Source organism: Centruroides sculpturatus, unplaced genomic scaffold (genome assembly GCF_000671375.1).
Source record: "Centruroides sculpturatus isolate CEXI.00-Female unplaced genomic scaffold, Cexi_2.0 scaffold788, whole genome shotgun sequence".
Taxonomy (NCBI): domain Eukaryota; kingdom Metazoa; phylum Arthropoda; class Arachnida; order Scorpiones; family Buthidae; genus Centruroides; species Centruroides sculpturatus.
In genome coordinates, this window is record NW_019384922.1 from 34,439 (window position 1) to 52,826 (window position 18,388).

The following is an 18,388-nucleotide window of genomic DNA, read 5'->3' on the forward strand; positions in this document are numbered from 1 at the left end:
AACGACGTAAGTCGAATTTACTTGTCTCCGAATCTACTTGCCACTAGGCTAAACCATAAATTACCAATTTCCGTTCTGTATTTTATTTATTAATGCATTTTTAATAATATATGGTTAATAAGGATCTATTTTAAGCTTACAAACAAATAAATTTTAGTTTTTAATATAGTACAGAAAAAAGTAATTTAAATTTACGAATGCATGTACTGTAAATACAGTATATACTTGTATATATTATAATGTGATTTTATGTGCTTTAAACATTTTTCTAGTGATATTACAACTTCAATATTTGTGGCGGACAGACGTAAAGTCGAATAAAATGACTTAAACTTGATTTTTATTTTTCCATATACTTTTTTGACAAACGACGTATAATCGGGAACGACGTAACTCGAAACGACGTAAGTCGAGGTATACCTGTATAATGAAGAAATGAGTAATTGTATGCATATTCAAAGTTATAAATGAGACAGGACTATGTATAATTTGAGAAGTCACTTGCAGATTATAATAAAAAGATGTAGTTAAAAACAAATATTCATCAGGAAATTAACACAAAAACTATGAAAAAAAAATTTTTTATAGACATTGCTTAATGTATTGTAATATCCTATTATTTTATACAAACTTGGTTGTCATAGGTAATGCAAGAAAATAAGTGACACAGAAAAGGAACTTACGCTGGCTTATTGCAAGCAATGTGACAGTCAAAGAATCATTGCAAGAAATATTAAATGCAACAAAATAGTTATTGCTAACTTCTTACATGATCCCTCATTACAAGAATAGAATAAAACCAAAATTGATTGCATAAAGCATTCAAAGATTTTAATGAGGCAAAATAAAGGAATGAAAAAGGTAGAAACAATATTGTTAGATCTCTTCATTTACCTGTAACAACTCAATGTGTGTGACATACTAAATAATGGTGAAAATGTTTAGGTATTGCAAGAAGAAAGGTGTACTACTATTGACCAAAAAAACAAAATTGTCAGGTTGAAACTTGCTAAAAAATTATCAAGATTCAAGTGACATATGGAACAGTGTAATATTCAGCAACAAGAAAAATGTACTACTAGAGTACTATGCATACTAATAGAATTACCTGAAAAATGAACTTATGGTTTTTGAAATGGCAAGGCGGTAGTCATTCCATAATCATTATGGAATGACTACCACCTTGCCCTTTCAAAGCATCAGCAAAAAAAGGGAATTTTTTTGTCAGGTATACAAAACTCAGGAATGTACAGTACAGTACATTAAGACACTCAACTGGTATAAAGAACAATAAATGATCCTTATACCCTGGTCGCACTGAGTATTTCAATTTAAATTGTGATCAAGGTCAGTGACTATGTCATGGTGCAATCTCTCTCTCTCAACCATTTCAATCTTGACTGAAACAAGGTTCAATCGTGATAGACTCAAGAGAATTCTTGAAACTAGATCCAGTCATAAGAGAGTTCTCACAATCCCACACTCATGAGAAAATACAAGATGGCTTTGGAACATGTATCGGGCTATCAACAGAGAAATAAAAGAGACATCTGGAGAGACGAAGAAATCTGTCTATTATTAGATATATAGCAAGAAAAAGTATTTATTTCTAACCAAAACTTCATTTTGTTTGTTGGTGTTCATGACTTACCTCATAGTTATGTCAGTTTTATTATCACATGTAATAACTGGGTTCTTCTCAAGCAGACTGCCTGTGCGAACAGCTCTATGTTCGTCTGGCAACAGTTATAATCCAGATTGTAGGTAAATCGAGATCGAAGTGAGTCATGGATTGTGTGCGAATGTAGTATTAGCCATCCTGATGGGCATGTCTTTCAGCAAGATTATACCACTACTCATTGCTCCAAAACAACAAAACTGGCTTTTTAGGATGTGAATGTAGTAGATTGGACTGCTTCACTCAGTCCTAATTTAAATCCTATGTAGAACATATAGGAAATTATCTAGTTCAGCATTGGCAAATCTTATCAAAAGATAGTCAAAATTCAATTTGAAATTTAGTAACTTCAAATTGCAGGTCAAATATTATTTATTTAAAAAAAAAAATGATATCTCAGACAATAAGTACCTCCCCTGGTACAAGTAGATAACATACCCAATTAAAAATCATAGAATAAATTTTTAAAAAAATAAAATAATAATAATTTAAGTAATCAAAAATAATAAACCATGATTAAAAATTTTACTTTATTTAACTTTTTTAATATATATTATAAAAATAATAATAAATGCAATAGAAATAAAAAAATATAATGTGATTATAACAAACAAATATATAATGTAAAAATCTGTTGTTGTTTATCTGATAATTTTTCTGAGGTTCATAATTTGAGGCCTTTAAGACTTTACAACAGCTTTAAGATCCTGCTTTTATATTAAATATGCAAATTTTGAATTTTTTTTTTTTTTATAAAAGTAATACAGGAAATCCTAGTTAGTTCAAAATTCAAAAAACAAAATAATTGCAACTTCAAATTATCCAATATTCGGGGCTGTCCATAAACTACATCTACATTTTTCTTGAAATTCTTACTCCACCTCTCATCCCAGTTTGTCAAAGTTTCCATAATCCTCCCTCTTAGAACATCCAACAAAACTTGATTCTCTTAAATCATTATCACTTTATGAATGATAGATACCATAAGTATAAATGAAACATAAGAAATTCTGAAATAAATATAATAAAATGCATAAACTAAAATTTTAATGAAATATATGGATGTTCACTGAAGCTCAACCCATCCCCAACTTTTGTCTGACTTGTCTTAATTCTTTAACACGTAAATCTCTATATTCCCAGCTGAGACAAAAGTACAGTTACGAACTAATGAGATTTTGAACTAGCAGAGTTCAAATTAACAAGGATTTCCTGTACTTCCTAAACATTCGATGCAAGTAACCTTGAAATCATTATATGGGTCAAGATTTTGCCATCACTGGTCTAGTTTATGCTGGTGGACACCAATTTAATAAAATGTGAACTTCAAAATGCAATTCTATTTTCCTAGTTTACAATTCTTGTCTTAGTTTCAGAGACCTGTGAAAAGTATGTCAAAACAATGTTTTGAAATTGGCATTGCCAAAGGAAGCACAAGTTTAATATTTCATCTTTTTTTTTATTTGTTTGTTTATTACAGTTGTAAGTCAAAATGTTTCAATTCTATTTCTAAAAACTCAAAATTATTCAAATTCCATCTTTAAAAAAAAATCTAAATTTACTAAATTAATAGTTTAGTAAATTTAGATTTTTTGTTACTGATCTAATTGAAAAATGCTGAAACAGTGTTTAATTTGTCTAAAAGTAAATTATTTTAAATGGTCTCAATCTGATTACCAACACTATTTCAAATGATAATGACTATCAAGTCTCAAAAATGTTACTAATTGGTTATTTAATTATCTACTTTGGTTTTGAATAATTTCACAAACTATTTTTATACGGTGAGAAAAAGTAATTTATCTAGTTCATTTTTTTTTTCTTTCTATTTTTCGTTTTACATAACAATAACTTTACTNGACTTTTCAATTATCCGACCAATCCCAGTTCCCAATTGGGTCGGATAATCGAGGCTCTACTGTATTAACAAATTTATGCTATTTCAAATAATAGTACAGCAGAAATTCAATTTAACAGAAGTGCACAATTAAATTCTAATAAAACGTTTATTGTATTCAAAATAAAAACAAGACAAAATTTTATAATTCCAATATTAGAGAGCTTGCATAAAGGTTTTTCTTAACGAATATGTTAATTAAAACAAAAGAAATTCATATCACTTAATTCACCTTTATTCAAGATTAATTCTAGATATTTTGAATCTATTGAATCTAGCTAGAAAAAAGAAGACTAATAACTCTCATATGAAAGAAAAACAAATTCTATTTTAAAAAATGCATGTATCTATAAGCCTTTTACAGGTGCGTGTTTCATCACACTATACAACAAAGTTACAAACGTTTTTGAACCTTACGGTTCTTCTTCAGGTAACAATTCCCTAACAGAATGCACTTTGATTCAAAGTTGGTACTAAAATCTGGTACTAAAATCCACATACACTGAGATTACTAGGAAAAAAAAAGCTGTATTACTTTTAGAAAATGCGCTACGATTTTTGATTTGTTACAAAATGGAAAAGATACCCCAGACTGAAATAAACTTCCCGGCATCTACACCATCCCTATCATTGATCACAGGTGTGATAGAAGCATGGTCTACATAGGATCAACCAAACGCCCCCTCGTAACCCAAATCAAAGAACATAAAGCAGATATTAACCATGAAAGAACCAACACAACTCCGGCCGTATGCTCTTCAGACCCGGACATAGAACCCATATTCTCTCAAGCAAAGGTCATTCACACCACCCACTGCACGAACCATCTCAAGACGGCTGGAGGCAATCTACATATGCCTAAACACGATTAAAGAATGTAATTGCATTAACTACAAGGAGGAAATCACTATCGACGGCCTGGCAGGCCCTGCTAGATAAAACTCTAAGTCCGTATTGACGTCATCGGGTCAGGACAACATTCCAGATCGTATTTCTTAACAACTTTGAATTGAAGTGCATTCCGTTAGGGGATTGTTACCTGAAGAACCATAACAGTTTGAAAACATTTGTAACTTTGTTGTATAATGTGATAAAACATGCACGGTAAATGGTTTATAGATACATGCATTTTTTACAGTACTCCAGTGTAGATATTCTACCATTTTTGAAATTCTATTTTCTTATGCACAGAAAACTTCTTACAGCTAATCATTGTTTCCCACTGTCATAATATTTCTAATTCTTAAAATACAATATAATTAAAGCACTGAAATGATTATTAAAAATTTTCCAAAGAAATATTTCAATTTTCATAATTATTATTTTCTTTTACTGTCTTAAAATTATGCAATAATAATAATAACAATTTTATTTGTAATAGTTATTTTAGTTTATTTTAGTTTAGTATTTTAGTTTCATGACTTATATTTATCAAAATTACTAGTTATTCTATTAATTTATAATTTTTAAATAATCACTTAAAATATTTACTTATTTTTCATTAATATGAAGAATAAGCAATACAAAAAAAATAATGTTCTGTTATTTGCCAAAATTCTTTAGTAGGAGGACTAATCAGATCACAATTTTAATCACCAAAGTATTCTAGAATTTTAGTGAAAGACTATACTTTAGTAACTAAGTATTTGATTATCTATTTACCAAAAAATAATTACTACTAGCTGTAACAAAAACTTAGATGTTGAAAAAAGTGATTCAATTAAAGAAAAAAACTGTCAGTTTAAAATACATATGAATGCAGTTATGACAAATAATGTACAATTAAAAAAATAAAATTATAAAATTCTGGAGAGAAAAAATGATATTATAAATCAAATTTTACTTTTAAATGACAATATATATTAAATGTATAATTTTAACCAATTAAATTAGAAAAACTTACCTTTTTTTTTAGCATATATAGTCCTGAAAAAAGTTTGAGACCACCTAGGTTTTCAAATTTTCCATTAAAATTAATTGGCCATCTGTAATTGTTGTTGTTGTTGTTTAGGTGTTAAAATAACCATAAACCAAATATGAAGTAAAAATTTATTTTCATATTTGTGAGGTTCCAAAAACGCGTTGAAATTAAACATTTATTATTAAATATTTTCTAAAACGAAACTAGAAAAAAAATTGTCTATTGTTAAAAACCAATCAAAGATCAAATTAGTTGTTCTAGTCATATGAAACAGCGACGAGAAAAAAAACTTTATTGATGTAAACAGAACACAATTATTATAAATGATTAATAATTGTAAATGAACAACCTCCAGTAGAGATGGACGATGGACCTTTGACAAGTCGCTCATATGCAAATAATTAAAACAGAAATTTTGAAAAGAGGAAAGGTTAACGATGAAAAGGGACATCGCGTTGTGTCGTTAAATTTCAAAAACATCACAGACTAGACAACAATGGTGGAAAATATGAGCCCAAGTTTCAAAGTTCCATCAACATTTTGCATCCAGAATAATGGATGGTGTCAAGTAGATTCTTCGAAGCGGATCTTTCTGGTGACTCGAACAGGAATCATCTTTCGCTTAGAGACAGACAAGAGACCAATCGGGGAACGAGAAAAAAGAGACATGGAGCCAATCAGAAGAAAACAAAACCAAGAACGGAGATTGATATAATCCCCGATCTTCAAAGACTTTCACTTTCTGAAAACTGTGCACCTGCACACGGTTAGTCAATGCAAAAGAGCAGTTTTCCATCGGTAATGCCTAACTTATAACCAGTGACTACGATCTCAGAAAGCCGACACTGACTGACGAATCTCCTCACCTGCCGTTGCCCCAGGGCCTTCCTTCGAGCAACATTAGAAACACCTTCGACAATTCGAACCTCCAATTGTATAAAGAACATTTTTGTTCCTTAGTGTAAGTTTACTTTTATGTTTAAAATAAACAGGTTTTTGTGAGATTCTTGTCATCCTTGTCTCCTCCGCCACACCCACATGCGAACGACCCTAGATCATCCTGATGCGGGATTAACGATTCCCCTGGAAGTCGGTGAACTTACATATTTAAGAAACTCAAATACAAACAAATTATTGCTTGCATTTTGCCTGGAAAAAAGTTTGAAACCAGGTTCAAAAATTCATATTTTACAACATTTTAAAATACAATAGACATTGTAACTTAATTTGCATACATCCATATTGTGTGTTTTCAACCTTCAGTAAAAATGGGATCTGGTAAAACATTAACAGATGAAAAAAAAAAACATGATGCATTTAGAGAGACTGGGAATTCTGAATGTGTCATTGCAGACCTACTAGGAAAATCAAACACAGTAGTTCACAACTACTTACAGGACCTGACAATTATGGTAAAGCTAAATGTTGTGGTAAGCGAAAAAACTTTCTGCCAGAAATGACAGGACAATATCAAGAACAGCTACATCCTCTGGTATGTCATCTAGTCATATTATAACTTTACTAAAACTACAAACAACAATGATACATGTTCTGAAAAAGTCTGAAAATCATGTATACATTAAAATTCACACATTGCCAAAACTGACAACCTCCCATATGGAAAGGCAGCTGGACTTCATAATGCATTATGTTGACTATTCAGATTTATGGAATCTCACAGCTTTGAGCTGAAAAGAAATTTAACTTGGATAACCCTGATGGTGTGAGATACTATTGGCAACCAACCTCATCTTTTATCATGTTGTGTACAAAATGGAGGATCCATGCTGGTGTGGACAGCTTTCACTCAGTTAAAATCAGCTATTGCTTTCATTTCACCTTGTTCAAATACAGTTCACTATCAAGATGTATTGAGAAATACTCTTCTATCATTAATTAAGAGATGAAGCAATGGACAAACATTTTATTTTCCAACAGGATAATGCTCTTATTCATAATTCTGCCTCAATAATGACATGCTTGTCTGACAATACTATTCATGTTTTGCTATGGACACTGTGTAGCCCAAATTTAAACCCAATAGAATACCTTTGGGGTAATTTGGTAAAAGTGGTTTATGCCAATGAAAAACAATTTAATAATGTTTGTAATCTTAAAAAGGCAATTGTGACTGCTTGGGATGAAATTGGTCCTGAAAGGCTAACAATTCTTACTACAGTAGAGCGTCGACTATCCAAATCAATTGGGGACTGGGGTTGTTCAGAAAATCGATATTTCGGATAATTGATTATGTACAAAAAAAATATATTAATTTATCCCATCTTGACATTTTTCTCCATTGCATGTTGCTTTGCGTTGAATTTTTGTCGATGTTAATCCTAACGAAGACTATTATATCGATAAAAATTATTTTTTTTATTTTGTACAAACAAATAAACATATTGAAAAATATAAAAACAATAAAAAATTTTACTTCAGAAGTTAATTTAGTATCAAAAATGTAAAATATTTGAGTAGCCCAAGACATAGCCAAAGATTGCAGTGCCACAGCACTGGAAAAAATTAAAATTTGCTGACTGGAATTCTTTCGGATAATTGACTTTCAGATAATTGACACACTACTGTACATCCCTGACCAATTGATTGATGTTAATCAGGTTAATGATAAACTAAATATTAAACATTGTTTTTCCCACTATGTTCTGGTTTTATTGTGCTTTTTTGATCCTGGTCTCAAACTTTTTTCCAGGCAAATTGCAAGCAATAATTTGTTTTATTTGAATTTCTTAAATATGAAAAATTTTTACTTGATATTTGGTTTATGGTTATTTTAATACTTAAACAACAACATTTTTTTCAGGAGATCAGGAAGTTTGAAAAACCCAGGTGATCTCAAACTTTTCTCCAGGACTGTATTACAAATAAGAGGCAAATATATACAGTATACAGGTTGTATTTAAGTCTGGAACTATGGAAATTATGTTGATCTTTGTATTTCTTTTATAGATAAAGCATGACACTGAGAAAGAATAAATGAATTCAAGTTATTTTTCAGTCAATGTGAAGCTGTGGAAGAGTTTAGCTGGCTGCAACCAGACTTTCTACCAAATTAAACAGTAGTTGGATGCAACCTATTAAGCTCTACAATGGAGGTGGAATTTGTAGTCAGTTACACTGATTATGAATCCCCACCTTAAAAATAATCTTAATTCATTCCTTCTTTCTCAGTGTCATGCTTTATCTGTAAAAAAAAAACTAATATTAACATAACTTATGATTCCAGATTTATGGGACATCCTGCACATACACCCCTATTTTTTGTTAACTTCAAAAATAGTTCTTTTTAATAGAGAACTTTATTTAAGCAATACTTAATCCTATATTTTAGAAATAAATTATTTTTTCTTATTAATAACTTACATAATCTATTGAAAGAGCTGAAATATTTAACAAGTTTTATAGAAACATTTAAGTTTCAGTTAATATGTTTAGTAAGGAAACAACAACATTTAGCATTATTCTTAAAAAAAACACACATCCTTAATTTGAAAAAAATCAACATCCTCATTTAAAAAAAAGTATTATACAACTTAATCTTTAAACTTTTACTTTTATACAAAAATTAATCAACTTGTATGTGATGAGAAATATTTTCTAATCAAAATAATTAATCTTAATCTTTAATATAGTTCTAATTAGAAAGATACACAGTATTACAAATGGGAAAAATAATATTGAAAACACAATTTAAAAAAAGTCTAAACAAATTTTCATCATCTCTTGAATTCAAACAGAGACAATGTAATACAGGTATACCTCGCCTTACGTCGGTAATTGGTTCCAGAAAAACGACGTAAGTCGAATTTACTTGTCTTCAAATCTACTTGCCACTAGGCTAAACCATAAATTACCAATTTCCGTTCTGTATTTTATTTATTAATGCATTTTTAATAATATATGGTTAATAAGGATCTATTTTAAGCTTACAAACAAATAAATTTTAGTTTTTAATATAGTACAGAAAAAAGTAATTTAAATTTACGAATGCATGTACTGTAAATACAGTATATACTTGTATATATTATAATATGATTTTATGTGCTTTAAACATTTTTCTAGTGATATTACAACTTCAATATTTGTGGCGGACAGACGTAAAGTCGAATAAAATGACTTAAACTTGATTTTTATTTTTCCATATACTTTTTTGACAAACGACGTATAATCGGGAACGACGTAACTCGAAACGACGTAAGTCGAGGTATACCTGTATAATGAAGAAATGAGTAATTGTATGCATATTCAAAGTTATAAATGAGACAGGACTATGTATAATTTGAGAAGTCACTTGCAGATTATAATAAAAAGATGTAGTTAAAAACAAATATTCATCAGGAAATTAACACAAAAACTATGAAAAAAAAATTTTTTATAGACATTGCTTAATGTATTGTAATATCCTATTATTTTATACAAACTTGGTTGTCATAGGTAATGCAAGAAAATAAGTGACACAGAAAAGGAACTTACGCTGGCTTATTGCAAGCAATGTGACAGTCAAAGAATCATTGCAAGAAATATTAAATGCAACAAAATAGTTATTGCTAACTTCTTACATGATCCCTCATTACAAGAATAGAATAAAACCAAAATTGATTGCATAAAGCATTCAAAGATTTTAATGAGGCAAAATAAAGGAATGAAAAAGGTAGAAACAATATTGTTAGATCTCTTCATTTACCTGTAACAACTCAATGTGTGTGACATACTAAATAATGGTGAAAATGTTTAGGTATTGCAAGAAGAAAGGTGTACTACTATTGACCAAAAAAACAAAATTGTCAGGTTGAAACTTGCTAAAAAATTATCAAGATTCAAGTGACATATGGAACAGTGTAATATTCAGCAACAAGAAAAATGTACTACTAGAGTACTATGCATACTAATAGAATTACCTGAAAAATGAACTTATGGTTTTTGAAATGGCAAGGCGGTAGTCATTCCATAATCATTATGGAATGACTACCACCTTGCCCTTTCAAAGCATCAGCAAAAAAAGGGAATTTTTTTGTCAGGTATACAAAACTCAGGAATGTACAGTACAGTACATTAAGACACTCAACTGGTATAAAGAACAATAAATGATCCTTATACCCTGGTCGCACTGAGTATTTCAATTTAAATTGTGATCAAGGTCAGTGACTATGTCATGGTGCAATCTCTCTCTCTCAACCATTTCAATCTTGACTGAAACAAGGTTCAATCGTGATAGACTCAAGAGAATTCTTGAAACTAGATCCAGTCATAAGAGAGTTCTCACAATCCCACACTCATGAGAAAATACAAGATGGCTTTGGAACATGTATCGGGCTATCAACAGAGAAATAAAAGAGACATCTGGAGAGACGAAGAAATCTGTCTATTATTAGATATATAGCAAGAAAAAGTATTTATTTCTAACCAAAACTTCATTTTGTTTGTTGGTGTTCATGACTTACCTCATAGTTATGTCAGTTTTATTATCACATGTAATAACTGGGTTCTTCTCAAGCAGACTGCCTGTGCGAACAGCTCTATGTTCGTCTGGCAACAGTTATAATCCAGATTGTAGGTAAATCGAGATCGAAGTGAGTCATGGATTGTGTGCGAATGTAGTATTAGCCATCCTGATGGGCATGTCTTTCAGCAAGATTATACCACTACTCATTGCTCCAAAACAACAAAACTGGCTTTTTAGGATGTGAATGTAGTAGATTGGACTGCTTCACTCAGTCCTAATTTAAATCCTATGTAGAACATATAGGAAATTATCTAGTTCAGCATTGGCAAATCTTATCAAAAGATAGTCAAAATTCAATTTGAAATTTAGTAACTTCAAATTGCAGGTCAAATATTATTTATTTAAAAAAAAAAATGATATCTCAGACAATAAGTACCTCCCCTGGTACAAGTAGATAACATACCCAATTAAAAATCATAGAATAAATTTTTAAAAAAATAAAATAATAATAATTTAAGTAATCAAAAATAATAAACCATGATTAAAAATTTTACTTTATTTAACTTTTTTAATATATATTATAAAAATAATAATAAATGCAATAGAAATAAAAAAATATAATGTGATTATAACAAACAAATATATAATGTAAAAATCTGTTGTTGTTTATCTGATAATTTTTCTGAGGTTCATAATTTGAGGCCTTTAAGACTTTACAACAGCTTTAAGATCCTGCTTTTATATTAAATATGCAAATTTTGAATTTTTTTTTTTTTTATAAAAGTAATACAGGAAATCCTAGTTAGTTCAAAATTCAAAAAACAAAATAATTGCAACTTCAAATTATCCAATATTCGGGGCTGTCCATAAACTACATCTACATTTTTCTTGAAATTCTTACTCCACCTCTCATCCCAGTTTGTCAAAGTTTCCATAATCCTCCCTCTTAGAACATCCAACAAAACTTGATTCTCTTAAATCATTATCACTTTATGAATGATAGATACCATAAGTATAAATGAAACATAAGAAATTCTGAAATAAATATAATAAAATGCATAAACTAAAATTTTAATGAAATATATGGATGTTCACTGAAGCTCAACCCATCCCCAACTTTTGTCTGACTTGTCTTAATTCTTTAACACGTAAATCTCTATATTCCCAGCTGAGACAAAAGTACAGTTACGAACTAATGAGATTTTGAACTAGCAGAGTTCAAATTAACAAGGATTTCCTGTACTTCCTAAACATTCGATGCAAGTAACCTTGAAATCATTATATGGGTCAAGATTTTGCCATCACTGGTCTAGTTTATGCTGGTGGACACCAATTTAATAAAATGTGAACTTCAAAATGCAATTCTATTTTCCTAGTTTACAATTCTTGTCTTAGTTTCAGAGACCTGTGAAAAGTATGTCAAAACAATGTTTTGAAATTGGCATTGCCAAAGGAAGCACAAGTTTAATATTTCATCTTTTTTTTTATTTGTTTGTTTATTACAGTTGTAAGTCAAAATGTTTCAATTCTATTTCTAAAAACTCAAAATTATTCAAATTCCATCTTTAAAAAAAAATCTAAATTTACTAAATTAATAGTTTAGTAAATTTAGATTTTTTGTTACTGATCTAATTGAAAAATGCTGAAACAGTGTTTAATTTGTCTAAAAGTAAATTATTTTAAATGGTCTCAATCTGATTACCAACACTATTTCAAATGATAATGACTATCAAGTCTCAAAAATGTTACTAATTGGTTATTTAATTATCTACTTTGGTTTTGAATAATTTCACAAACTATTTTTATACGGTGAGAAAAAGTAATTTATCTAGTTCATTTTTTTTTTCTTTCTATTTTTCGTTTTACATAACAATAACTATACTATAAATTAAGCTTAAGGAAATATAAAAGAAGCAAATTTTAATATAATCTAATATATATTTAAATAAGTATTTAATAAATTCTATAATAAAATATAGTTTTTCATTAAAATTTTCTTTTTTGTACATAATAATTACCATGTTCTATCAGAAAAATACTTGAAATCTATTGTAATAAACAGTAAATTTTTATTTTTTATGCATAGTTTACAATAAAACCTGAAAAAGATGATTAACTTTGCCAAAAACAGTTTAAATATATTTAAATATTGGATGTTAAAGTTCAAATGATAAAGTTACTTCTATTATGTTATATTAACCTTTGTTTTTGTTAACTTGAGAAATTATGAATTTATAAGACAACTTTTTCAAATAAAAATATTTTGAATTACAACAAATGAGATAACTGAAGACATAACCCAGTTGGCTACAAAGTGCATACAAGTATAAAATGAGCATATAAATCTTAACACAAAAAATCTTTTAATATTATAACAGAAATATTGAATTTCTATCAAAACTTATACTACAAAGTTCATTGTTATACAAAGTAACTACTTAAAATTATATATTCATTATATTCAAACAATAAATAACAACAACACAACACCGGGGTATAGTAAAAAATGTACTCTAAGAACCGATGACTGGTGTGCAACGAAAAAAGAAAAGAGAAAGTCAGATTCAAACAAGTTTTCAAATTTTCATAATCCAAATGTTCCATTAGGGGGAGTTCAAAAATATTAATGGTGAACTTTCTCTTTTGTTTTTTTTTCATCACACACGGAGCATCGGTTCATAGAGTATATTTTTTTTATATTCAAACATTTACATATTTTTCTTTTTGACTTGTAAATTGAAATTAGAAAACTTATAAATTTAAAATACTTACATCTGATAATGTTTCGAGACTTCTGCTTATATAAAAAGAATCCAACAATTATAATTAATGACAGATTTATAAATATAATGATTGTGATAACAATCATTCCATCATAGCCACAAATCAAAAATGGTTGCTCTGGTTCTGGTAAAGGTGGAGGAGAAGCTGAAATAAACTTGCAGGCTGCTTCACAATCAGAACATGTACAGCTACTTAATCCATATCCAGGTGATTCATCACAACTAAAATAAAGAATGTACTATATTAATTGTAATTGTTAATTACATTATAAAATTTACTGAATCAAATTATAATTTTACTAACTTCAGAAATTATTAAAATGGCTTTTATAAAAGTTTAAGACAAGATAAAAAACATAAAAAATTGTTTGTCTGATGTTAAAATTAGAATAGAAGTCTTTAAAATGGCTCAAGAATCAATTTTAACTATCAGCTGTTACCTAAACGAGCAAACATCTCTTCTAAGATCTCATTTCTTAGATAGATTTGTACTTTTATGCATTTTACCATAGAGCTCAGGTCAGTGAAATGCATATAAACATGTATGAGTCACAATGTTACATGAAACTACTTATACATATTTTGAAATTTTATATGTAAATAGGCAAACCTATAATCTAGTATCTATAATGGAATAATCTTTATTTTACAACACATCAACAATTGCAATCAATCTAGCAAGTGAACAAGTCTAGACTTGATAGAGTACTTGATCAATTCCACCTTCTTTGGTCATAAAACAATAGCTATATGTTTGATTGTAAACAAAATTGACAAATGTCTTCTTAAACACAATAAAACTGGAGGTAACAAGGAGACTGCTATTTGCAAAATATTGATATTAATATTTCACTCCTAATGTTTATTTACTCTAATCAGTAATTTATTTTTAGCATTTATTAGGTAAAGTGATTGTTTCAGAAAGTTATGCTTTTTAGTAAAACTCAAAAAATATGTCCACAAAAACAGTGTTATTGGTAATAAAATATTACATTGAGTTATATATATATATATTTATATCATTTAAAAATTAATCTGCCAGTCTTGCTATATCAGGAATTCAGCTGAAAATTATATCAAGTCTGATATTCCTGATAATCTGGAAATATGACATGACCAAATTAATGTTTTATATTATAATTTTTGAATACTAGATGATAATTTTGATAAAACAGCAACCGCACACCGGGTTGTATATAACAAAACATGACCTACTTGAACCTATAACCAATGCACACAAAGTTTAATCTTCCAAAACAAACATTTTCCTAACCCCTTCTAAGTTCTCTTCAGGTAATTCAGCTGGATTGAACTCGATTACGAAAATTTAAACTAATCCAAATGCTGGTGTGTTTCAAATCTTCAGTTCATTTGCGTAATCCGTCACGTGATATGTTTGAAAGTGATCCAACATAATAATCCATATCCAAACGTTAGTGAAAAATATGTCAAAATACATAACATACATGAGTGTGAGATGAAACATCAATAATAATCTCACACATTCCCCATCAAATATTTTTCTTCACTACTTAATAAATAGTATAATGTTATCACTCTGCATGTAGTAGGGCCTGCCAAGCCATGGAAAGGCCAATCTAGTCCCTTGAATTAATGCATGTTGATGCACGATAGGCCTTAAAAATTTCCATCTCCTCTGCCATATCACGTGGTCAATATGAGGTGTGGTAACAATTAATTGCACTCTAGTGAAGTCCGCCACAATTTTGGGATTGGTGGCATAAGTGAAGAGAGAGATGGTGCATCTATTGCATTGTATATCAGAGATATGCTTTTTTTATCCTAACCCCCAATGAACGTTTAATCGATCCTATGTATACCAAATCCCTGTTAAACTGGTTATCCCTAAGCAGGACGGTATATATGCCTGATAATCTCTCCATACTGAATCGGTCTTTCTGTTAGGTAATACGTTGAACAGAGAACAGCATCTCCTGTATGCCAGGGTAACCTTCCGTTTCTTTGCGATGGTACTGTATAAAGACCTCAAGAGGGGGTTGAACATAAGAGGTATCCTCACATTTTCCATCTTCATACTACCGCTTTTGCTACTGCAGTAATGGTGGAAGAAGCCTGCATCTGTTTATGGTGGTCCAATATTTTCCGTATGATGGTGTGGTAACCATAGGACCTGGCAATGTCTTCCAAGTATTTTAACTCTTCTGCGAGTGCCTGTTGCATAGAGGAGTGCGTGTAGGCTCGTTTAACCAATGCCCTGAAGGCCACCATCTTGTACTGGAAGGGATCACAAGAGATTATTGGTATGTATGTGGATATATTAGATGGTTTGCGATGAACAGACATGTATATGATGGAATCTTCAAATCTGATATCTAAATCGAGAAAATGGACTCTGCTGCTGCTATATTGCTCCATCTCAAGGGACAGCCCATACAGGTTGTCATTCATTTCACCTAAAAAGCGGGTTAGGTTAGGAGTTGTCCTCCATAAGATAATAATGTCATTGAAATACCTTTTGTAAAAGATAATGTCCTGGAGAAAGTTCGGCAGTGTCCTGCTCTCCAACTGTCTGATAACACTGGCGTCTAATTACAGAACAATTCCGTAGCCGTAGTTCTGGTTTTTACCATAAGATGCCACTAGTGTCGTGATGTTCAGATAGCGTATATACTTTGTACTGTACAGTGTGCTTGGAATTTTTTTGTTGATATTTTAGCAGGAATACTTTTGAACTATTCCTGCTACATTGCTAAGAAATCGTTATGGAAAATATTGCGTTGGATATACAGTGGTGCCTCCTATAACACATGCCTCGAATAACAAACGCTGCAAACAACGGACTTTCTGTTTGGATATTACGTGACTTGAGCAACAGACTGGCTGTGAACAACGGATTCCGTTCAGCAGTTACATGAGGCAAACAATGGACTTTCTGCGAACAAGTGCAAATGATTTTTGTCATTGGCAAAAGAGTGGAATCTGCAATTTTTATAATATATTAGTATTATTAGAATATATTATTAGTATATCTTTAGTACAGAACTCCCGTTGGGATTCGGCTTGCTCTCTTGTTTATTACGTACATCACCTCAGTGCAAATTATTTACATTTATTCAAGTGTTGTGCAAATCATGGCTTCTAAAAAAACAGAAAGATGATTTCAATTGAAACAATGAAAGAAGGAGTGAAAGTTGACAAAAACTTCCTTATCGAATGGGAAGAGGTTTGGGAGTTTACCTACACTCATTATTCAAACAGAGCTGAGGACAACAGGAATAATGACATCCTTGCCCGTCATTTCCGACAGGTGTTGAAGAAGAGAGAGAAACAGACTACCTTCGACATGTTTTTCAAAAAGCCAGCTGCCAAATAACAAAGGATGTAACAAGAGGAGTTGACTCTGCAAGCCCCAGTAGCCTCTCCTGAATCTGACTCCAATTAAAAACCAATAAAGAGAGACCTGATGCAATGTGTAAAAAGTCTATCTGTATGAATGTGTGAAGAAAGTGTTCCTCCACCTCCTCCTCACATCTGACAACCCAGCATAATTGGTGACTGCTCCATTTTAATTTTTTTTTATGGTAGAGTATGGTTATTTTATGCTGCGGAACGAATTATATGTTTTAACATGTATTTCTATGGGAAAATGCGTTTCGTATAACGGACTTTTCACTTAACCAATGTGCACCAGGAATGAAGTATGTTATACGAGGCACCAGTGTATTAGAAAGTACTTGTTATTGCAATAAGCACTTCTCTTCAAAAAGAAATCTTACTAACAAGCGTGTAGGTTTAGAACATAAGCAAATCCTGGTGGAGGAAAAATCTATATTCTGTTGTGAGACTTCATGTTCTGAAGGATTTTCTACTTTCATTCGATTACATGAACATTTGGAGAAAGTACTGTACCTGTACAGTACATGGATTTGCCTGTGAAATTGAGAAGCTGGAATTCAAAACTAAGAAGGGTAAGTAAATTCTCTTCTAAAATTTTAAAAATGCTGTATTTAATTAATATATATTAAAATAATTGTTTTCATGAATACTAACAGCTCATTCAGTTGTAAATAAAAATATTATGTACTATATTTGATAGATTTCTACGAATGGAAAGCCACAGATAAGTTGAGAACCAACTAAAGTTAACTGTGTCATACTGTCTAAAAATTCATGGAATTTATAAATTCTACTCGTGCGGCTCTGGCACATGGGATCATGACTATGCTCAATTCAGAAATGTACTGTACTTACAAAAGGAAAACATTCAATAACAAATTGTGCACATGAAAATATTGCAAATGTATAATTTTCAATAAATCTTTTTCATAAAGAAAACATCTTTCTTATGAATACCGTAGCATTTTTTCTTAGCTAACGTTCAAATAAATAGTTACAAATCTGTTAAATCAGGCTACAAAAAGTTCACTAATATTTTACTGACGATGATAATTTGTTGATGACCAATTCAAAAGACTTTACTCAAATTACACAAGATACACTTAAATCTTGTTATTCGCTAGGGTTACGATTTTTAAAATCTCGTGAAAACCAAATAAGGATGCCTATGGAGAAAACAGTTTAGTTTTGTGGAATATTTCAAAGATAAACGTTAATTGTGAAATAAAACATTCCAAATTTTCTAATATAAAATGTTTAAAAAAACGAC

At 30.2% G+C, this 18,388-nt stretch overlaps 1 protein-coding gene across 1 annotated transcript in view; it reads right to left on the bottom strand.

Annotated features, from left to right (window-relative positions):
* LOC111631867 (Niemann-Pick C1 protein-like) overlaps positions 1–18,388 on the bottom strand; it is a 57,037-nt gene that overhangs the window by 17,175 nt on the left and 21,474 nt on the right. The window contains exon 4 of the mRNA XM_023376204.1: positions 13,730–13,962. Coding sequence (XP_023231972.1) covers positions 13,730–13,962 — 233 coding nt within the window. The remainder of the gene's footprint in view (positions 1–13,729; positions 13,963–18,388) is intronic.